Consider the following 24,515-nt stretch of genomic DNA (forward strand, 5'->3'; position numbering starts at 1 on the left):
ACCGACCGCGACCCTTGTGAGGAATAAGCGGTCAAGAAAATGGATAGATGGTATTACCGATACTTTTGCAAATATTACATTTTTTCCTCATAAATCTTCAAATATTATTGCAAGAAAAAAGAAAAGATCAGCATTGGATCCAAAAATGTTTGCACAAGTGGCAGGCAGTAAAGTCCACGTTTCCATCAAGCAATACAATTTGGTATTACGAATTCTAATTTGCAACTAAATGAAAATACAAATGGATGGGCATGAGCATGTACAGGACTGTCTCAGAAAATTAGAATACTGTGAGAAAGTCCATTATTTTCTGTAATGCAATTAAATAAGCAAAAATGCCATACACTCTGTATTCATTACAAATCAACTGAAATATTGCAAGCCTTATTGTTTTAATACTGCTGATTATGGCATTTGCTTTTACTTGGTCTGAGGAAATATTGTGATGGTTTGTTGGGGATTGAGGACCCAAGTGGAGGGCGGCAAGGAAAGGCGTGGCGGGTGTGCTCTTAAATAAGTTTTAATTTTAATCAAAAAGTCCAACACAAAATACAAAGGACAAAACAAGGCTGGGAACAAACTTACTAAGTGAAAACTAAACAGGCAGGACTCAGGGAAACAAGGTGTGACGGCGACAACCACAAAGACTCGACAAGGACTGAACGAAAGCTGGGAACTAAATACACATCCTAACGAGATAACAAGAGACACCTGGACAGGACACAAGTGGCTTGGGGAGCTGATTGGATAAATACAAGGGAATGTGAAAACGAGCACAGGTGGACATGATAAGACATTGACAGAACACGAGACACAAGGAAAACATTACCAAAAACCCAAATCACAACCTAGACCTGAACAAATATACTAATATTTTGAGATAGGATATTTGAGTTTTCTTAAGCTATAAGCCATAATCAGTCATATATAAATAATAAAAGGCTTGCAATATTTCAGTTGATTTGTAATGAATCCAGAATGTATGGCATTTTTGCTTATTTAATTGCATTTCAGAAAATAATGGACTTTTATCACAATATTCTAATTTTATGAGACAGTCCTGTATATTATGGGATGGTGGACAAACTACTACAAGTATTTTCTAAACATATACTCACACATTGCACAAATAGTACATGAAATTTACAAACTAATTGGAATTGAGTTAGTATGGCAATGCAACAATTGAGAGATAGATGAGGATATGAGAAATGCAGCACAGAACCATGTAATGAGCACAACTGGCAAAGAGACAATGAGATATTTCAATTTATCAAACACTGATTGATGATACAGCGCACTGCATATATCCCTCGGGACATTACAGCTGTTTTCCCCATGCTACAATCCGGCGAATGCTTGGAGCCTCACAGATAAGCAACATCTCCAGCTGCTTTCAGCACGGCGGCTTGCACCCAATCACACAAACCAGCATCTCATGCCAGATAGTCAGATGCTTTGCAATATGCATTACTTTCATCCAAATGTGTTCCCACGAATCGCTACTCAATCCCACACACTTACCCCTGCAATAAATATATTGTTGCACCAACAATGTTGCACATGCTAGAACAACATACAGGGTTACAAGCATCTCTAGAAGCTAGCATATGTGCTTAAAACAAACAGGAAAATCGGACTGAACTTTTCCCCAGTACCTTGATGATGACGAGTGTTTTCTCTCTCTCTCTCTCTCTCTCTCTCTCTCTCTCTCTCTCTCTCTCTCTCTCTCTCTCTCTCTCTCTCTCTCTCTCTCTCTCTCTCTCTCTCTCAAAAGTGTTTGTATTATTGTTAAGACCTTTAAACATCCTAAGGTAAGCCTCCACCATGGAGTTTTACTATTGGGGGGAAAAAAATCCAATGAGAATGGAATCTATTGTCTTGTTTGTAAACGGGGGGAGAGAGAGAGAGAGAGAGAGAGAGGAGAGAGAGAGAGAGAGAGAGAGAGAGAGAGAGAGAGAGAGAGAGAGAGAGTACCACAATTTTCGCTATACAATTGGATGATAATTGCTCCAAGATGCACTTTAACTTGTTAAAGTGTTCCAACCATAGCTTATTGTTCCTTAAAGACCAAATGATTTGTTTAATGTCACAAAGTGCATAACACACTTAGCAGTGAAAAGTGGATAAAATATTCTTATCTTAAAGCTTTTATGAGATTGTTTTCCCACTGCTGCACAACAGAGAAATGCTGAAATGAGGATTGGCCTCAATTAATGTATGAGCAAAACATAGCACTGATCGCAAAGATTACAAAAATCATTTAATTACATTTTCCATTAATAACAGATAAACAGATCCAAATATTGCTTTCTGTGATGGTGCCTGTCAGACAAACTCTGTTGCCAAGCAGCCGCATTTTGACATGGCATGTTATGGAATACTTGTATTCAAAGCCCCGGGCCTTACATGAAGGACTTTCAAATTTGTCTTTAATAAAACATTCTGGGTTATTCAACATAACGCTAAAACTATTAGTCAAACAGGGCTTAATACTCATCCATTCTAAATGAATGGAGTTGGCTGCTATGAAAGGTTCTAATGAATTATAACAGGTAACAATCGTGTCAGGTAATCAGAAGGTAGCGGCAGTACATTCGCTAAAATGATATTATAGCTATTTTATATTTAACAACCTACAGCCTGACAACGGCTCTGTTGCACCACAGTGGTGCAAAGACATGAGGTTCCCAAGTGATTTTGATGCATAAAGATTGTCACTCATTGCCAACATCACTGTGGATGAAAGTAGAGTTATTTAACACATGACTTCTTGAAGTGCAATCTGATCTAATGAAATTTAAGCTCAAGCTTGGAATTGAAGTGTTTCAAGGTTTATCTTGTGTGTCCCTGAAGACCACAACAGTATTCTATTAAAGCGGAGTTTGAGTTGTGCCATTGATGCTATTTTAAGGCTTTTAAACAAAGTTTCCTCATCAACACACTTGTCAAATTCAAAGCATGTACTTGCTTGAAATATTTATTTATAGCTCACTTTTGAAAATTGGATGAGAGAATTGATTATGTGCCTGTGTAGACTTTAACAAAAGAAATTGCGTGCTAATTTTAGATATTGAATCTTAGCATTAGCATGTTCTTTTTTTTAACAAGAGAATTAATAAGAACATTTTTTGCAGCCTTTTTATTATGTACACACAAATAAAGTATAAAATCTGTATTAGCTTTTTGAATTATTGTATGTAATTCAATAAGGCTGATAAGTAAGCATGGGGAATGAATAAAAATGGAGTACATTCCAAGCCATTATTGTTATTAAGCATATAAACAGAATTACATAAAAGTGGGAAAAAAATATTGTAAGCTGTTAATTGTCAAATTTAGGTTTTATCATTCTTGTTCATTGTTAGAACAATAGAACAGTATTCTAGAATAGTTGTGATTTGATACAAGTTTATTTCTTCTGTGACCATGCTTGTAACTCAAAATGTTCGCATCTCAAATCATGTTTTCCCACTGAAATGAATGAAAATACCATGAATCATTACCATTACCATTAATGCCACTTCCCCTAAGATTTCAATTCAATAAACATTGTGTTGATCCTTCTGATGTGCGCACCTTAACCACCCGGGGGCAGTATAACACAGATATACAAGAAAAACTGTAAATGAAGACCGTCTCAGATCAACAGTATGCTAGTAATATTCGTAGTTATCCGCAGAGGAAGAATATGCCTGTGAATATTGTTCCATTTACAAGTGTTGTTCCACAATTTGTGTTCAAATATCCATTGCTTAATGGATTGTAAGACCACAACACCAATGCTATTCTTCAGCCCATCTATGGCATTTCCCCGTTATGAGTTAGGAAAGCTATGCGGTTGTTGCAATTCCCTTGGTTTCATGTTTGGTTCGACAGTCAAATTCAACTGGGAATGACATTAAACAGCCTGAATCCTCTTTTTTTGAAGAATTGTTGAATATCAGACAAACTGCTGCTTGCTGTGAAGTGAGATGAGTTGAGTTCACTGCCACCATGCACCGCTTTTATCAATCATTTTTGCGTGCAAGTCAAAGCAAAAAACTAAATAAATAAATCAGCCCAAGCATCGTATCCTGATGAAAATGCGTAGGCTGGGTGTATATTTTTCTTTCACTTTAATCAAGTATAGCATGTTGATTATTATCTTTATTTTCTTTCTTCTGCTGGTGATTGTTTCGGATGTATCATATGGCTCTACGTTTTGACTCTAGTTTGTGATAAATTTAGGTTCCTTGCCCTATCAACTCTAAATACCCAAAAGGTTGCCAAATCATCACACTAGACTCAGTCACACTATAAGCACTTAACCCACATCCCATAACAAATCAGGTGTGGTTTCGCGTCATGGCTCCAGCGACTCCCAGAAGAAAAAGCCATTGGATCTACACAAATCACAAAAAGTGGGTGGCAAGATTTCACGGGTGCATGACAGAGGTCTGCTGATGTCAGGGGATGGTGGAGAGGGCAGCCGTGACCAAGGCGATGCATAATGCATAGACAGAAAGCATGTTCTGCTGGGCCAGCTGAGGTCCTATTTAGAGAGGGACAGATTGACCCAGCGAAACCCATCACATACGTAATCCCTCTTCAGCATCCCCCCACCCGTGACCCAAGTGCTCTTGAAACTGCAAGCAGGATGCACTCTTCCCTGACCTGAGCACATTCGGCACATATATGAGGAAGTGAGTCAAATGTGTTGTAATATTAATAGGACACTTCCAGGATAGGTGCGTGATAATGCACATTTATGAGTTTGGCCATTATATCATGTAGATATAAGATGATTATTAACCCAGTGCTGAAATTAACGAGCAGTTTTATTGTCAAAAAACCATGTTAGCATGCGTTTTAACAACATTTTTGTCCTTTTGGGTTTGATTGGCAGTAGCTGGCAAGCTGCCTGAACGCTGGTGTTCTATTGTTACAGAACAACAAACAGTATAAATAAAGTGCTGCAGGAATATGATATGGGCAGACGCTAAGTTGCCAGCAGGGGTTGGGAAAAGAAATGGCCTCACAGGATCTAGCTGTACATCCACACAGACAATTAGCAGGTTTTTGTTTGTTGGCTTTTTGAACAGGTGCACGAAATCGAAAAGAAGTCCAGAGTGCAAAAGCCAGCGTGGGATTGCTGTTCAAGTGTGGCTCTTGTGGTGAAGCTACTGTGTTGGCCAGAATGCTGATGTTATTGCTTGATGTAAGATTAGATTTTCTTCAACAAAACAAAGATAAAGGAACAGTAACTCACTAAACTAGACAGCACCATCATGAATCTCAAAGGACAAAGAAAGGGATATGATTCACTCTATTGATATATATCAACCAAAATTGGTATAAAAAAAAAAAAAGGATTTATCTGAGTGTTGTGGACAATGCGGACAAATGAAACTTAATAGCAAAAGTCGTATTGATGTGGAGGTGTGCTTCTATCCTCCAAGCCCATTACTGTGTAGCACTATATATTCATATTTATTTGAGTTTTATCGATGAAAACATCCCTTGGAATCAGGAAATGAGGTTGGTGGCATCAGGGAAAATTAACTTGAACATTAGTATCATCCATAAAATTAAATGGACGAGCTCAATAGATGCTCTAGAGAGAAACAGATTTAGGTGATATAATAGAGTACAGGGTCATATAATCCACTGATAACAGTGACAGCTATCTTTAATATACAGTGGTGCCCTTGAGATACGAGTGACCTGACTTACAAGTTGTTTTTTTGTTTTTTTCCAGATATGAGTCATCATTCAGCTGATTTATTGCTCTGACAGTGAACTCGACTTAACTCCCTTCACGATGGAAGCATAATAACAAATAATTCTTCAAAAAAGAAGTTTCAAGCTGTTTAACCTCTCCCATTGAAAGTTTACTGTTGAACTAAACTTAAAACAAAGACAATTACACGTGTATTAAAAACAACCATAGCTTCCCTTAACAAAAAAGAAGTACATTTAAGTAAGGTTGAAGTATACTCAGAATTAGGAGAGTATACTTCCAGTTTTTGTACTTATTGGAAGTATATGGTTAAGTGTGCTTGTAAGTTTACTGAAATGTACTAAAAGTTTACATACTGTAGTATATACTGAGACGGCACTCTGAGTAATGGACCATAATTATAGGTAAGATTTATTTATAAAGCCCTAAACACCAAGTGGCTGGATAGCCGATAGCTAGTGCTACCTTTGGTACAAGAGCTTGCAGGTTTGGTCCCTGTCAATTCATCATGGGCTTTTTACTGTAAACTAAACTATGGACACAAGTTATACCTCAAAGTAGGGGTGTTAAAAAAATCGATTCGCCGATATATCGCGATACTACATCGCGCGATTCTCGAATCGATTCAATAATTTTATTTTATTTTTAGGATTCACACCTTGAGCATGGAAGAATGTTATATGAACGGAAGATTAAGCCTTAATATTTTATTTTAATGCTGTTCAAACATGAAACAGATTACAACCTCTATAAGACTGAAATTTCAGATAAATAAATAATACATTTTCATATAAATCTTACACTCTACAAGCTTACTGATTAGTATTTTCTAAATTTGAATGAAAAAAAATCGCAACAATCGACTTATAAATTCGTATCGGGATTAATCGGTATCGAATCGAATCGTGACCTGTGAATCGTGATACGAATCGAATCGTCAGGTACTAGGCAATTCACACCCCTACCTCAAAGTATACGTTCAAGTCAGTATACCTAATAGTGTACTTTAATATAGCCTACTATACCGATATCGATTATACTTCATAGTATGAAGTATAATCGAAAGTATGCTTAAGTATACTTATCAATATACTTTATTATATACTTAAGTATACTTTTGAGTGTACTAAAATGGGCCAATTTAGTCCGCTCTAGCCACAGGGTATGACGTAGATTTTTTCTACATGCCGGAGGGTTCACTTAAAGTTTACTTTTAATACAAGAATAAGTACACTTGAAAAAGAAACTTAGGTATACTTAAGTATACTCTACTTAAAGTATACTACTTTTTAGTAAGGGTTAGCCTTTTTCCCCCTGTTAGCTTAATGCTAACCCTAATCTATGTTGGGGTACTTTTAAAGTGGAAGCTAAAAACTTTCTTTGCAATGATGTGTTCTATGTTCCCCCACTAGTGTAAACATGGAATTCTGATGAATATTGTATTGGTGGAATAAAATTAAGAAGATGAATGCCCCCGTTTGTAGCCATCTCATGGTGCAGCCATTTTGACAATATGCTGCCCCTGTGCCGTAAGATAACGAAAAAAACAATGGATGGCTCAAGGCAGAGTCGTCAGTGGTCGGCCATCATTGGACACGGGACTGCTCTGGTGCGCCTTGCTGTAGTTAGTAGTAGCCTAAGGTACCCACTTAAATACTCATAACTTGCTGAATTCTTGATGGATTTACAAACAGGTTTATTACAAACCGTATTAACGTGGCTACGATTCGAGCTGAATTTTGAAATTGCAGATTTTTATTTTTATTCTTTTAATCTTTTAAATGCCGCATAGTTGCTTGTGTCATCAAGTGTCACATCTAACGAAAATGAAAATAGTTTGAGAATTTTGGAAAGTTGAGCAATCTACACTACAGCTATTTCAAAGTCCGTCCATTGACTGTAACGTTATGAGTACTCGAGCAGCCCTGTCCCAAGATGGCCGCCCTTTGACGACGTTGCGCCTCATTGGCGCACGAGCCATCTAGTGTTCTTATATGGTTAAATCGCTAGCAGGTATGGTTTTGTCACACTGGAACTAGAACTAATTCCTGCTTCAGTATCGAAGAATGATGGGAAATGTAGTCCTACTAGCCAAATGCTGCTGTTGCGGGTCAGCTCTAAGAGAAGCTGTGTTTTTCTTGTGGCATATTTTCAATGTTATAATGCGGGACCAGTGTGAGGTAAATGGCATAGCCAGCTACCAATAGCTGCTGAGACCGAGCAATAAAGTTTGGATAAAATGGCTGCCTGAGATTGGCTGGCAACCGGTTTAGGGTGTACCCCACCTACTGCCCAAAGCTGGCTGAGATAGTCTCAGCATCCCCCGCGACCCTTGTGAGGAATAAGTGGTCAAGAAAATGGACGGATGGATAAAATGGGTGCATTGTCTTATTTAACAGCTGTTGAACTGTCAACCATGATAGCATTTATCAAAAGCTAACAAAACCAGATAGATTTGCGATTTAATTTGTTTTAAATAGTTCCTGGTGAAAATTTGTTGTATATTTGATTGAAATATCACAGATTTAGTTTTGAAAATCTGGCCACCCTAACCAAAGTGCCCTTAGGCTCACATTGAGAATGTCATGTGACCAAACCACCAAAACAGCTGAGTCATGATATTCGCAATGTGAAAACAAGGGCACTTTGACGTCACAAATTAAAATCGAGCTTTATCTCAAGACACCACTGACCACTGTATGTCGTGTGAAAGATGACATTCCTCTTGACATCTTGGAACTGTTCATCAATACTCCAACTTGTCTAAAGGCTCAACTCACACTGAAATAAAACAAAACTACTGTAGCAATGGTGTTTTTCTGCTGATGCACAGTGTATACTTCTCAGTGTACACTTCTCCAAGAGTGAGCGACTTGTCAGCAGATCTTCACTGATGAATACATCAGCACGAGGGTCACAGGGAGTCACACAGATCTTATTTATCAGCGTCTCCTCGGACAAAAGTCACCCTCACTGACTTGTTTAGATGCATCCACATCCTCCTGTGCCCCAAACTCCTCCTCTACCCGCTGTTTTCAACCACACATGACTGACAGCTCCACTAATGTAGTCAGAGCTGGTTCCAGCATGAGGGAGGAGAGATAGTGATAAGGTCAGTGGCAAAGGCTCAGAAGCTCAGCAGCAAATTTCCTCCAAGATTGACTGCACAATACACAGAAAATGAGGCCCAAGGAGAGGCAATGTGAAGTTTTGATTTTACTGTATAGACTTTGCAATAGAGGAAATTTGCAGGGGGCTCATTAAAATGCGAAAAAATTAGTAATCTTCTCAATGGATTTGTAGAGTTGTGGAGGTCACTTTGATGACTCATTAAATTAGTAGGGTTGGCACACCTCTCCATGTCTCCGCGGAGTGCAACCAATTGCGATGGTGGCCAACAGCCAAACAATAAGAAATTTATTTAGTTTGAACCTAAAAATTGACATTTGCTTTACTTAATATTCATGTTAGTGCGCTTAATGGCAATAATTGGGTCACAGGTGTAACAAGACCGTTTTTGGAATTCTCTAGGTGTCATCCACTTGTTTTGGGGCACCATCATAAAAAGATTGCAATGTCAGAAGGAAATACTTTCCTTGTCAGCAGCCCTATTGTAAATGTCTCCCTAGGAGGATCAAGTCAATTTGCATTTGCATGGACTTGATGACACGTTATACAACTGTTTCCTCAACCAAACTCGTAAATTGTATAAAAAGTAACATTTTGTTGTGCAGTGTGCATACACAATGACAGATGTTGGATTAGGGTGTGTAACAACTCATCAAGCTCATTTGAATAATTTTGAATAAACAGCTCAATCACACTCTTGACATTGCCTCTTCGACAGCGGCCTCAAATTGGAGCTCCCAGCTTCTCATCTCGGGCTCTTCGTCCTCTTCCCACACAAAGATTATGTAAAATTATCAACACGGATGAAAACATCAGAGGAAACTGTGAGACAATGGATATGGGAGGAAAAAGTGCCCACTTTGTCCTTTATATGACATATTAACAAAGAATAACATGTGAGCATTTGAAAAATATCCGTCCCCTCCAGATTAATATTTTACTGCCAAACGTCATCCGAAGAGAAAACCCATAAAGTAACAGCTGATTTCAAACATTTTCACTCATCTTTCAACGCAAACAGAATATTGTGTGCTATGACTATATAAACATGGTGGATACCATATGAAAGACTGGATTCCATTCTCTCATTAGAAAAAAAGTATGAGTATCTTATTCCGTTCTTTAGTAATCACCATTTGAAAATAGGTCATTTGAGTGACACCAAGCTATAATGGAAAAAATAAGGAGAAAAAAAGCTTTACATTTCCTGAACAACGTAGTCCTTTATTTGCATTAACAGATTTAGAGTTTAAAAGACGAAAAAAGACGTAGATTTAAGTTCATTTTGAAACCAGTTACAAGTAAATGGCAATGATTCGATTGCTTAACAATTTCTACAAAACTTTGTTGAAGGATGGGATGCAGGGCTGCGGGAAAGTATTTTAGTGTGGCTCCAAATACAAGGTGTTGCAATGCTTAGAGATTTTCTTTACATTAATTAACAAAAAAAGGTACAAATAGTAAAACACATTTTTCTAGTCCCATGTTGCTCCTAAAGAGGTCGTTATTTGCATACCTGAGCATCCACGAGGAGGTGTCTCATCAAGGTCATTGACTTCTGCAGCGTCTCCTTCTCAGGGGGGCAATATGCGTGATCGTCTTGATCCTGCTCAAGTGATTTGGGTCCCGTCACGATGAAACTTGCGATCTGATCATTCAGGCTGTTCAGGGACTGCACCGCTAGAGGGAGACAGAAACACAAGTCTCAAAAAACAGCATGGAATTATCTTGCATGCATCAACGACATTGAGACGCATTTGTATGCTAGTGGGGGGAGTTTATGTGGAGGCCCTTTTCTGTTCGTAGTACACAAAGCATGGTCCATAAAGGCATGACTGGAAGAGTTTTGTTTGGTACAACAAGAGATTGTAAGTGATTATAAGTCAGGCCCTCTTATAAATAATCTTCTGAAAAACAGTCATTTCACATGTTTAAGGTGCAATTGGTGGACCAAGTCCATATTTTCTTCCATGTTCTTGCTGGCCAGGAACAACATAGCACTATAAGTACCAGAGTAAGAACATGGTTTCCGACTGTCACCAACTCCTTTGGCTATCAACACCCGCTCTCATCTCAGAATGTTGATGCGAGCCATCCTGTTTTTGTTCCCAAGTTTTTGCCCTGGTGTGTCCTTTCAGGTTTCCTTCCCAGCTTGCCTCCCACAGTGAAAAGTAGCCAGCCCGAATGTATTTCCTCCTTCCAGCACACACACTTCCTCAACCCTCTTCCATTTACCATCAATCCCTCTTTAGTCTCTGAGAGGTCACTGAAAATATTTCACAGGTCACCCACGCAGCAGCAGGAGAAAAAGTAATTTCCATAATATGTGCAGTATTTTCCCCCTAACGATCCATTTTATGTTATAAGAGACCGTTCTAACCCCTAATGCCTCATTATCCATGTCTCCAGCGTTGAAACTGTCAAATTTACAAAGGTGTCACCTATAAAAGACTTTAAGCATCTCTAGTGTTGAGCTGTAAGGACAACTGTTAAATCACTTCTAAATAAAGAAATACAACCAGCTAAATCTGCACAGAATGGGATGCATTTGGCTTGGAATTTGAGCGGGGTTTGCAACTATAAAAGCATTTCCCCCGCACACAATCCCACGCTTAAAAAAACAAAACAAGAAAGGCAACGACAGCATGGATGCATGCCTTACGTAACCAACATTCTTCCATCGTGGTTGACATTTCCAAGCAAACAAGCTTTGGCGGCAGAGATAAGGAGGGAATGAGGGGGCTGGAGAGGGCTGTGTCCCCTCGAGGTGAGAGCGGAGCAGACATCAAATGTTTGAATGTGTGAGTGGGCTGCTTGTGAGCACCAAACACTGAGTGAGGAGTCTTGTCTAACTTATTGAATGACAGGCTAAAAGGTAAAAGGCCACCAAAATACATATGGGAAGAAAATTCAGTTGCTGATACTTACTGCCCTCTGGTGGGCTCATAATGCACACACAGGCCAATGTGATGAGGGAATGCATGTAAGACACCTTGTGAGGTAAAAGCTCTCATACGCTTTCTCTAAAGGCAAATTGTACTCAAAAACAGTTAGGGATAGTGCCGTATTGGCATTTCTGGATGAACCTAAAATTCATTATAACCTTAATTGAGAGTGAAAGTCAAAGTCAAGTCAAATGTTTTCTTTACATGTTAAATTTGCCCTCAATAGTCTAAATGCAGTATTCATATTAATATTACATTTTTGTATATGAATCAAGCAGAAAAATACTTATTTTTCTAGCTATCTATTTGACAAAACACATACACATAGCTTCAGCTTACAAAGGCCACTAACCTTAATTGTGAAACACCATGCTAAGAAAAAATATAAGCCAGATAAATTTTAATTTAAATAAATGTTTAAATAAACATTGGAACACACATAGCATGTACAGCAGATGGATGGATGGATGGATGGATGGGTTATACTCTACATCCCGCGAGGGAAGTCAGATTAAACATTACTCACAAGCATATATTATTTATACCCTGCAAAAAACAAATAGCATGACTGCAGTTTAGCCTCTTCTTTGTGTCTTGTCATCAAATCCACATATTTTTGTTTGTGCACTACACTGTTCTCTGAAGGCAAAGGCACACAAGTTAAATGTTGAAATTTGATAATTTCATGTATTTGTGTAAGAGAGTAATATTTGAGTGAAATGTATAGTGCGTTTCTGAAATCACATTTTCCTCTCAAGTGATGATAGCATTATCAAGCACTGTACTTGGTACTGGCGAGTTTTCTTATGCAAGTACTTGTTCTTGTTCTTGGTCTGGAAAAACAGTGGTACTGATGCTCTACTTTTGGCACAACTTGCTGTTCTCTAAAAAGGAGCCGAATGGCAAAATTCACCAGGGTTGTTTGATCCATGAATGGACAAATGCATTTCCTGGTTCAATTCGTGTCGGTTTTCAAACAGTTTTCCTCTTCATCATACTTCTTACATTTTGATATTGAGTGAAGGCACCTAACACCTGATTGATTTAACTCGCCATAACGAGGTTTCAAACAGGACGTTCTCAGAGTGAAGAGGCCGCTGAGCTTAAAGTGTCACAGCATGTTGCAACATCTACAGAGAGACTGGAGTAGTTCCAAAAATGCATAGTTGAGGTTGGTTGATTTGCGGATCCAACGCCATTCAGCTCGTGGACAGCGAGTTGCACAAAAAGTGTTACACTGAACAGTTGGCTAGTCAAAAGTTTTACAAACTAAATTCACCTCGAAAGCTTATGGGGGAATTTTAAGCCAAACCTCAAATGCCCAATACTGCTAACTTTTTTTGAGAATACGTATATCCATCCATCCATCCATCCAATTTTCTTAGCCACTTTTCCTCACAGGGGTCATGGGTAAAAACATGAAATTCTTTTTTTTCTTTCTCTCTCTCTCCCAAAAGAACCTTTAGAATTTCATGTTTTTCTCTTGGAAAAACACTAAATTCTAAAGGTTAATGGTCATCTGAAGCTTGTTTTTAGTAATCAAATAAGGACCTCCTACTCGCAATTACTGATTATGAGACCTGCGTCACAGTCGCAAGGCCGAAATGAACGAACATACAGCAGAAGTTGGGGTCAAACTAAATGTCAGTCTACATTGTAACCTCCGGGCATAGAATGTGTGGGCACTGAGAGCAAAGTAATTACACCTTTGAACCTCCCTGTGCGGCTATGCATGATTAATTTAGCTGCTTCGCACATCACGAACGAACAATTTTAATGAAGTACACAAATACCAATAGCAATATTTTGCACATAAATTAAACAAAATTGAACTTGTCATTAGCAACAGATGGATAGTGATTGTAGTTTTGTGATTTAGATGTAGTTATTTATTTATTTATTCATTTGACTTATTTTGCTACTTACAGTGTTACTGACTATTCTTACCAAGTGCTTTATATGCATATGCGGTATTTATTGCATACACCGCTGCTCTCATTCCCTTCACTCATTGGCCAACATAAGAATATACAGTATACTAAGATGACTTGACCTGACTTGATTACTTTGTATATTTTTTAATTGGGCATGTATGTTGCAACTGTCCACTTTGCTTCTATTAAAGACGATAGGGACACTTTGTTTGGAACAGCTGTTCACTTAAACACAAGAACAATATTAGTCTTTAAAGGCATTGATGCCAAAATACTTCAACTTTGCCAAGAGACAGTTTTATACATTTTACATTTGGGTGGTTTAATCTGGTTTTCAGATTTGAAACATCCTCATATTTTAAAAATGATACTGGCTTGTATATAAAACATGTGAAACATTTCCTTGAGAAACTATGTCAATGTTGAAAAAATGTGCCAGATATTTTCAGAATGTTGCGTCTTCCTTTTAGTTGAAAGAGCTCAAGTTTGGAGTTCTCAGCCGCATCGTCTCACCCTTTGCTGTCTGCCGTCTTCTCCTTTTCTGAATTGTCAAAATGCCTTGCATGTCCTCCTATTGAGCAGGCGGTGCCGAAAAAAATGAGAAGAAGCCACAGCAGCGCCCTGCCTGTCGGGCCTTTATCTTCACGAGGGAAGACAGTGGCTGCCAGGGGAAATAAAGATCACTACAGATGAAAAATCCTGCAAAGAATGCACAGTGGAAGCTTAATGGCATACAATGCCGTAGCCCAGGATGGAGTCTTGGAAAAGGGGGCTCATTTCATGGCACATTGATCACAGTACACCCACAAATCTAAGGGAAAATGGACAGAGACTGATAAGCCAATAGTCTTGTCATGCTAACAGAAAGAAAGAAAGAAAGAAAGAAAGAAAGAAAGAAAGAGAAAATATCTCATCCTAAATCCTGACACACATGGTTTATTTTACGGGGCAAATGCAGCATCAAAAGCAATTCAGAGTGCTGTGCAACATTGCCCCCAATTGGCCAGACCGTGCTTATCAGCTTGCTAATTTTGAAGCGCAGCACTCCCACTCTATTTAAAAAACCGTAAAATAAATGCAAATCTGTCAGATCACTTGAGTGAGGACGACTCCCAGTCTTTAACCTCATAAATGATGAAAAGAGCCAAATAAAAGTCTGCCAGTAGGCATGAAAACAGGAATGTTATGCTTTAATTCTGAGTTTTTGTCTCATGGGGGAATATTCATTGACCTACAAGGGGAAATTCAACATATTTTGCAGGCTCGCCACCTGATTCTGCGGAGATGAAGTCGTTGGGGAGTTGTAAGCATCAACATGCAGTAGGACTACTCATAAACAGAGTGGAAGTCATGCATTTCGATAAAATGGCTGAAAAGGAGCCAAGTGCTTAATGAACACAGAGGGATTTTGAAGGTTAATCTTTGAATGACATGCTTGAGGTGCAATGAGTCGACAACATTTTTTAGCTCTCCTTTTTCATCATAAGAAAGGGTGAACTTCAATCATTACTCTTGGATTTAAGAAAAAAAAAATCTGAAATATTTTTGGGGTGATGTTAATGACTTTCTCTAGTCACTAAAATAACTTACCTATTTCCATGTTTATGTTCTTTAAATGATGCTGTAAGATGACACAAAATGGCACCCTAAGCCCTGGCTAGTAGCAACATAGTAATTGGTCCAGTGGTATCGAGACTCATGAGTTGACTTCATTCTGTGACTACTCTCTTAACTCAAACTGCTCACACCCTAAATCATCGTTCCTCACTGAAATGAATGGAAATGTCTCAAACCCATTCCAGCCCCACAAACAAACAAACAAACAAACAAACATACACGCACACAAACGTTTTCTAATGTATATTTTTTTTAATAAGAAAAATATCATTCTGTAGTATTGTAATTTATTAAAATCTACAGTAATAACAATTACACCGAAGGTAAATAATTAAACAGTTTTTTTTAAATATTTTTTTTATGCTGATTTCTGGTGTGTGCATTTTGGCCACCAGGGGCGACTATATAGAAATACTGTACTACAAACAGATTGGCTTCTCCTCAACAGGTGGCGATGAGCTCAAAAACTGCAGACTGATACTGGACCACTACCAACACATCCCTCTTTCAAATATGCCACAAGATGTCACCAAAGCCCAGACTAATAGGAAATGAATACTTGATGTCAAGGACATATGTTACAGTGATACATCTCAAGTGATACTAAAATATGGGGAGGATATGTTTAGCCTGAGCTGTAAATGGAAGTCTTTGTGGCATTTTCAATGAAATTATCTGTAAGTCATTTGTATTTAAAACAATGTTGTAAAAAGATTTCTAAATGAAAATCTCTCTCTCTGTTGACTGTACTCCAAATATAACTGCATTATGGAGTTGATTGTGGTCCGTCATACTTGGTTTACTCCATGCACACATGGCAGCACACTTGGGTCGTCACACCATATTCCTATAACTAGACAATATTTATCTGCAAAAAATGAAATAAAAGCAACAACAACAAAAATGTTCTATTAGTCAGAACACATCATTTGCTGAATTCAGCAGTACCCATGGGGGTTCTGTAGCAGCAATTAGAACTCTCCTCTCTGCAGAGCTCATTAAGATTCAACTAATCATATCTATTAGCACCGGAACAGGCTGAATAAAAACAGAGGAGCGGGATATGGGACAAGGCTTCCTAGGTGATTGGCTTCAAAATGCTATGTGTGTCACTGTATGTGTGTGTGTGTGTGGAAAAAACACAGCCCGACTCATCATAACTGCCCCTCCAGCAGCTGACGAGTCCCTCTTGATTTTTGATCAGTTCTCTGCTGAGCTTCGCACAGCAGCTCGCGTCGTCTCGCTGTCCTCATTCTTGTGTTTTTGTGATGCACTTGAAACAACATCCGCAATTGTTGGAGGGATTACATAGCGGCTTGAGCTTGTGCCCCATTTTAATGCAATAAATAGAATAATAACTATAGGATCTTGATGTCTTGCAACAAAAAGCACAGCTGCGACAAAATCGGATTAATGTTTGTGCACCGACTTCATCTCATCATAATGTGACCTTATAAACATTGGAGGATCATAAACAGACTCCAGGCGCCAAAGTTTAATGGAATGTTTAATGAGTTTTAGCCTCAAGCTATCTCCATTAGGGAGCTTGTGTTTTCATTAAGCAGTTTGTTTGTTTGCTTCATTTGCATCATGAGTCAAGCCTCAGTTTTTTGGTACCCAAAATGCATTTTCCGTTTCACCTGGTGTTGTTGAATTTTTTTCAAAGGAGATCACAAACAGACCTTTCTTTTTTTTCTTATTTCTTTTTTTTTTTTTTTAAGAAATGCAATATTGCTTTTTTAATTTCTATTTGATTAAATTGGGACTCGCTCCTAATTGTCCCTAGGAGTGCTTGGGAGTGGAGATGGTTGTTTGTCTCTGTGTGCCCTGCGATTGGCTGGCAACCAGTCCAGGGTGTCCCCCGCCTACTACCCAAAGCCAGCTGAGATAGGCTCCAGCACCCCCCGCGACCCTTGTGAGGAATAAGCGGTCAAGAAAATGGATGGATGGATAAATTGGGACTATCATGAACCCTGATTAAGCTACATTTTGCAGCATATAATTGACTTTAACAGGCATCAACATGTATTCAAACAGGAAGGACCAGCTGAGACTAACATCATCATACGCATGATTGCTTGTCATGAAGTTAAGGCAGGAGCAGATCATTTCTAATATGTGTGGGATACGTTTTTCTCCTAAATCCAAACAAATTTTAGGTGGATCCATATCGAAATCATTACAGCTTCCAATTCACTTTTATATGTGTTAGAAGGATTCAGTATGCTACGACCTTGCGACCTTGAGTATCCTCCAAAAATCCATTAGACATAGAAATGCAGACCATAATGTATTACACTTGAAATCTGAATTTCATCCTTTTTGGTATTACAGTTACACAAATGGAAGCAAAAGTGTTTAGTGGAGAAAGCTGACAGCAAATTGCAACAATACTGACAGAAAAAAAAATACTGTCAGTCATTGTCAAAATAGGAGCTACCAATTTTGGGCTATATCAAAAAATTTGAACATGTTTCAAATAAAACTGTTACCTGGGTTCCAGACACAAAAAACTCTGGGTGAACCCACAGAATGGAAGCCTGTTATTCCAGAGAGGACAAAAGCGATTCAGTGGTTCTCCTTATGTATTATTTATTCATTTGTTTAATCTAATGTACCGTATTTTCCGCACTATAAGGCGCACCTAAGAGCCTTCATTTTTTTTCAAAAGTTGACCATGCGCCTTATAATCCAGTGCGCCTTATATATGGACCTATATTGAGTCGCAACAGGTCTCGCTGTCAAGACTCGATCGGTGACCCTGCATGATCGGTGACGCGCATGCGCAGAAGATCCCGCCATCTTGGATCGCTAGCTAATACTAACCCCGGGTTTTCACTGGATGCGGTTGCGGTGCGGTTGCGGTGCGGTGCGTCTTGACTGCGTGCTCCGGACGGGTCAATTTTGGACTTCTTTTTATTTAACATTTTCTTCTTCTTCTGCTATGAGATTCCATGCAGCATCCTTTTTTTGGTTGTCCTTGTAAAGTATATTAATAACGAGAGTCGGGTCAGTGCGGGTCCACTCTTTATTTCTGTCTTCCCCGTCCGGCTGCCGCTCAGTACGGCAAGCGAGACGGGCACAAGAAGCAATCGCGAACATCAAACTCACAATACATTACAGTCCTTATAAAAAGGATGTGCCGTGTCATATATTATTTTGTGGTTTTCCACCTCCAATATAAACCTCTCCTCGTCCATGTTCGCTGGTGTCTAAACCGTGAATGAGCACATGGCCCGGCGACGCCCACGTCACGTTTTGCTGAAAGCTTGCGAAATAGGAGCTGGCGATTGTTTTATTCTGAAAGGTAACCGGAAATTTATTTTGAAACTGCCTCGGTCTTCCTGTCCCGCTCGATGTGTTTTGTGCTAGCTTGCCATTTGCCGGAGGCCTACCGCTGCGGCGTCCGGCAAAAATAGAAAATAGGTCTATCCTTGCGGAAGGCTTGCGGCACGCCGCAGGCCTTCCGCAGTCGACACGCAACGCACCCGCAAGCGGTGTAAACTGCACCATTCGAATGAATGGAATCTAATTGCTTGCGTCGCCGGACCGCACCGCAACCGCACCGCAACCGCACCGCAACCGCAACCGGTGAAAACCCGGGGTAATACTTTACCTCAGAGAAAATAATAAAACAGCTGTTTATTCATTTTGAGGGTGGATGGAGTTGTCACAAAGCTGGTTTGTAATCTATTAATAAAGTTTGACTGACCTATCTCACTGTTTTGTTGACATTCTCTTTAGCGCAGCACCATCTAATGGATGCATAACGTAACCCCAGCCTCTACGTAGCGCCTTATATATGGAAAACGTTTTCAAATATGTCATTTATTGAAGGTGCGCCTTAAAATGAGGTGCGCCTTATAGTGCGGAAAATACGGTAACTTTCGCATAATTCTGTTCATTTATTTAACTTTCTAAGTGATTATGTGTGAAATAAATAAGCATTTTATGGGTTAATTAACTAAACTCACAACAATGAAGTTTTTTAGAGAAATATCATTGAAAAAAAAAAAAAAAAAAAAAAAAAAAAGAGGTCTATTGAAGAATTTACCATAGCTTTTCTTTGCCAGGGTAATTTTCTTTAAATTATATATTTTTGTTGCAGCTTCTGTAGTTCAAAGCCTGTCTCGGCTGAAGTACATTGCTTCCACTAAAAACATGGCTGTTCACAGAGAGGAGCTAGTTTACACGAACAGTCAACATTACCAGTTTATCAATTTTATCACTTTAGTGACTTTCCTGACCTCTCTAGAAACATTTTTTTTTTTCCAAAAAATGTGACAAATTGACAGTGCTAATAACACACACACACACACACACACACACACACACACACACACACACACACACACACACAAATTAAGTAAGGTTCAGTTAATAGTTTGGTTGGCAACATCTCAGAACATTGTCAAAAACGTTGATCATTGTTTTCTTTAAAATAAAAGCAGATGTTTGCAAATGTTTTATTTTGATTCAACAACACAAAAATCAGTCTGCTTTCATGTAGCGCTACAGAAATCAGAGAATCTTTATGGTTGACAGGTACATTTTGGATAATTTTAAATAAAAAAAAACTTAGCGATTTGTTGATTAATGGATTAACACAGGGGTGGGCAAACTCGGTCGTCGAGGGCCAGTCATGCAAGTTTTTTGAAATTTCCCCCTTCCAACACAAGCTGATTCCAATCAACATGATTGTTATCAGGCTTATGCAGCGCTTGCTGATGAGCTGATCCTATACCAGCCTTTAGGCTACTGTTAGAAAAAGGGGCTACTTGGACATTAAGGTGGAAGGAAACACGAGTGGGGCAACACAACGAACACACACTATACCTCACAAGACGGAACTCGACGAAATGGAGCTGGATAACGCTCCCCGAATGTCGGGCCACTCTCCCGAACAATTCCGACTGCCCTTAGTGCAATGTCGAATGAATGAATAATAGACCAGAAACTGCATGGACAAAGTTATGGCGAAGTTACACGAATACATTGTGAACTGAAATGACCAGACGAACTTATGGCTAAAATAGCACTAAACACGAAAGGACAGCGGAACAAACACACAAGGGGGGGCTGGCTACAAAACGAACGATGGAGGGAGGGAGGGAAAACAAACGAAGAAATGAACAAAGAGCCAGGCACACCCAAGAAAGAGACTAACCTCACAACATCCACCAAAACACATTTTATCCAAACAGAACGTCCGGTTGTCTATCAACTGTCCGCTAAAAAGGTAAATATGAAACGTGGTTCCGACAGTCCGAAGTGGTACCGTTCTCGCGCACCCCACTCGAATCCTTCAATCCGACCAGTTACTTCCTACACACATACAACCAACATCAGCACTCCCCCCTCTGAATAACATTGTTTGTGTTTCTGCAGTTCGCTTCTTAACATTTTAAGTTGTATATTGAAGTCGGCTCTCTGGCAACTACTGTTTGTACCTACCGTAACCCACTTGTCGTTTTTGTCGCGTATGCCATTTGCCGACGTTTCGAACATTCGTCACCAAAACAGGGGTCGGAAAACAATGTGCTGATGCCCTGTCCAGGTTGTGAATATGGCTGTTTATTTGTTTTGTGTTTTTTCTTTTTGTACATTTCACCCTTTGATACAAAATGTGTTTGTATCTTAAGGGGGGGAATGTTACGGCTGGCGGCTCGGGCCCGCTGAACTCTTCCGCTCCCTAGTGTGCACGTGGCGTCTGCTGCCCCCTTTTATTACAGGCAGCTTCGAATGTGCCAGCGCGACACTTTGATTGGACGACTGTTGCAGTGCGACGTTCGGATTGGGTGGCTGTGCTGGCGCGACGTCCCGGGCGGCGGCCGTCCACCCCTACGCCCTGAGCAGCTCCGACCCGCCAATCGCCGACCACCACCTGGCCGGACTGCTCAGAATAAAAGCGCGGCGTTGCCGTTCCTCTGGGCGGCTGGAACTCAAAAGTGCAGCTCGCCTTGTTCGTGTCTCTCGTTGTGACTTTTGTTAATTGAGACACTCGTAAAGTCATTGAGCTTGTTCAGCTCGTTTGTGCATATTAATGTATATTCGCCTTTGTGCTTGTTTGTGTATTATATTACTGTGTATTCGCCTTCCCTTACCTGTGTAATTCCCTCTGTTCCTCATGTCCCTCTTATTCAAACCCCTGCCGAAAACGCAATTAAAACTGTTAATGTTCGTTCCAGTATTCAAAGTCTCTCTGTGTTACTTCCTTTCCCCTAGCCGAGCTGGGCGTAACAGCTATGTTCATACTGCAGGGCATGATGCCCAATTCGGATTTTTTGTTAAATCCGATCTTTTTGACATGCACCCTAACAGTGGGATGTGGAGTTGTTGACATGACAATTTTTGGTCATGATCTGAACAAACAGCAAACCAAACACTGCCAAGTTATCAACTTAACGTCTTTGGGGTCCTCAGGACATTTTTCATTGATCCTGGTCTGAGCATGAGCCTTACCCAGTTTATCACTCAAGTACAAGATGACAAGTCTTTGTAAACGCTGTCAAGGTTTGGAACTGGGCCAAGTGTCGAGAGACAAAGGAATGTTTGCTTGGGTTTGGTGTCATGGCAGACGTTCATTTTACTTGTTCAACCCGCTAAAATACACACACCAACCCCGATAAAATAGTTCAGAAGTTAAACTTCACATCCACACCGAGACTGGATTGGAATTTTCTTGCGCTGATGCGACTGTTGGTGTGAAATGATTCCTCTCTAACTGGATTATGCACTCTGTCTGAACCCGGAGATGAACAGTACTTGGCTAATGCCGAGTGCATTAGCAAACGTGGAGCAGCTAATGGAAGCATGAAAATGTTCAGACTGATGAGGAGCTGGCCTAAATAAGCTCATGTTTTATATATCGAGCAAGCAAACACATAATCACACTCTTGTGGTTTGAAAGTTTAATAATAGTTGATGGTTCCTGGGAGACAACATACTGAACAAAAAGTGCTTGCCTTGATCTACCATGGTGAAAATGAACATTGAATTGTTATCTGTGTATGTATAATGGATAGGAGAATCACTCTGAAAATTCTAAACTTCTGTTTGCAAGTTGCCATTGCCTGGATGCAGTTCAGCGTTCAGTTGTTGACGTTATGTTGATCTGACTGATCAAATGTTAACTAAAGAATCTCAAATTGTGGTCTTTCCCTGAACGCCCGGGTCCAGCGTCCTAGTAAAACAAATGTCTATAGGAAACTATCCAAACATTCAATCATTACTACAAAAACTCCTTCCTACCTTAGTTCGGACCACTTAGCTAGCTTAATTTAGCTAACATGTGGACAAATTACTGATTTTACAATGTATAAATGGATGAAGCGCTTGCACTCATCGTTTGTTTTTTTTAGCGAGAATTACAGCCACATTGTTGTTGTTTTTTGCGGAAAATAGTGAAAAAAGCATCAAATAGCTTCTCTCTGATGGCAGCCATGTTGTTCGTGGAAACAATGCATAACAACGATGGATACATATTCAATATGAATTAATTAAATTTAGCTAAACCAGTTCCTTTCTATTAATCAGGTCATGAAAGGATTGGCGTGTTCCACCTGCTTTAGACCCCAAACGTGTGAGTCAGTAGCGCCCCTGCTGGTTGCAGCCATGCAGCGCACTCAATTACAAAATAATTCTTTCGAATGAAGTGATTACAATGCCTGTCCCTCGTTTCACCAGGAGATGGTGGGAGGCCTGTCTTTACACCTGACGAGACCAATTTCTTTCTCAGTCATCAGCACTGATGAGGCTGACGACGCTGCAAGCTGCTGTCAGCACTACATCACCCAAACAAAAAAGGATTACATGCACAACAGCAGTCCCCTGTCAAGTAAAAAGTGCTTTTCATCAAGAAGATTCGAAAAAACTACACCACTCCTGTTGCTGCAGCTGCCCAACTAAATTACATTTGAATGGTTGTGGACCGTTTAATAAAAATGTTAAGACACCACTCGCAGTGTAAACATCCCCCCTAATAATAGTCATCAGAAACAGATATAGTATTCATTATACTGATAAAAACATTTGTGGCTGGAGAAAAAAGCAATTTAGATACTAGCATGAATCTTATCATGAAGTCGTCGAGCTGAACAACGGTGGCCGCTTTAGTGTAGTTAAATGTCACCCTGCCTGCTGGAATGATTGGATAAGACAACGTTTTGGGGTCAGCTCCGTCTAACAGCTCGACTCTCTCACTGCACTGTGTGATCCTAACGCAACAGCTCGCCACTACCTGATGAAAGTACAGTGAAAGGTGCGACTTCAAATGTCTGCAGGCATGCAAGAGTAACACGAATAAGGAAGTAGTTATTGTGGACGATACTCTGCAACTTTGGTACAATTATCTATATGTGTTTAGTATTTTGTTGAATGTGTATAATTGATTAAAATGTTTTTATGTCTATTTATTTTCACTGAATAATCTTCAATATTTTATAGGATATGGCAACATCATTTGAGTGGAAAATGAGCAGGATACTTTTCAAGCTATTTTCAATGTGCAGAAGTCCTGTTGAATCAGTCTTTGCTATTTAAAGAAGCAGTACATAACAATAGCTAGTAAATGTTTGTATGTTTTATGGCATTTATGTTTATACATCTTGATACCAAGAAGTCCTCCAAAAAAATATTGCCCATCATTTATGTAACGTTTTGTGTATGATGAAAATGAAGATGATGGATGTTGCAAAGGGAGATTGACCAGACTTTCCCCAATGCAGAATTATAGCATGACGTGCTTATGAAATAGAGAGCAGCAGCGTTTCTGCTGCAGGCCCTCTGTGAGTCCTCATTCCATTTTCAACACTCTGGTTTGAGACAAGAAGACCGGATGGCTATTTCTATATCGACTGAGGGGAAATATCTGTCAGAATGAATAACTATGAGACCAGCTGTGCTCTGGAAGCCCGTAAAATAATTGCAAAAAAAGGGACTCACTAAGTTTTAGATTATGGGGATTGGCAAATGTGTTTGGGGACTTTCCCCAACTTAATCAGCCATTACTGCAAGCAAACAAGAAACATTCCAAACTCAGTGCTCTCACAGTCATATCAGGGGCTTTTTATTTAGTTGAAATGTGCAATAGTGGTTTCAAAATCCTGTATGTTTTTGGGATTAAGCTCAGCCTTTATCGCCAATCAATAGCCTCTCGTCTCACAGCTC

General features: G+C 39.5%; 1 protein-coding gene across 4 annotated transcripts in view; it reads right to left on the minus strand.

Annotated features, from left to right (window-relative positions):
* Positions 1 to 24,515, minus strand: part of kazna (kazrin, periplakin interacting protein a) — a 147,062-nt gene that overhangs the window by 106,416 nt on the left and 16,131 nt on the right. For all 4 annotated transcript variants that reach the window (XM_077514597.1, XM_077514596.1, XM_077514599.1 and 1 more), the window contains one exon: positions 10,368 to 10,531. In XM_077514597.1, the coding sequence (XP_077370723.1) occupies positions 10,368 to 10,531 (164 nt within the window). The remainder of the gene's footprint in view (positions 1 to 10,367; positions 10,532 to 24,515) is intronic.

Source organism: Festucalex cinctus, chromosome 2 (assembly GCF_051991245.1).
Source record: "Festucalex cinctus isolate MCC-2025b chromosome 2, RoL_Fcin_1.0, whole genome shotgun sequence".
Taxonomy (NCBI): Eukaryota; Metazoa; Chordata; class Actinopteri; order Syngnathiformes; family Syngnathidae; genus Festucalex; species Festucalex cinctus.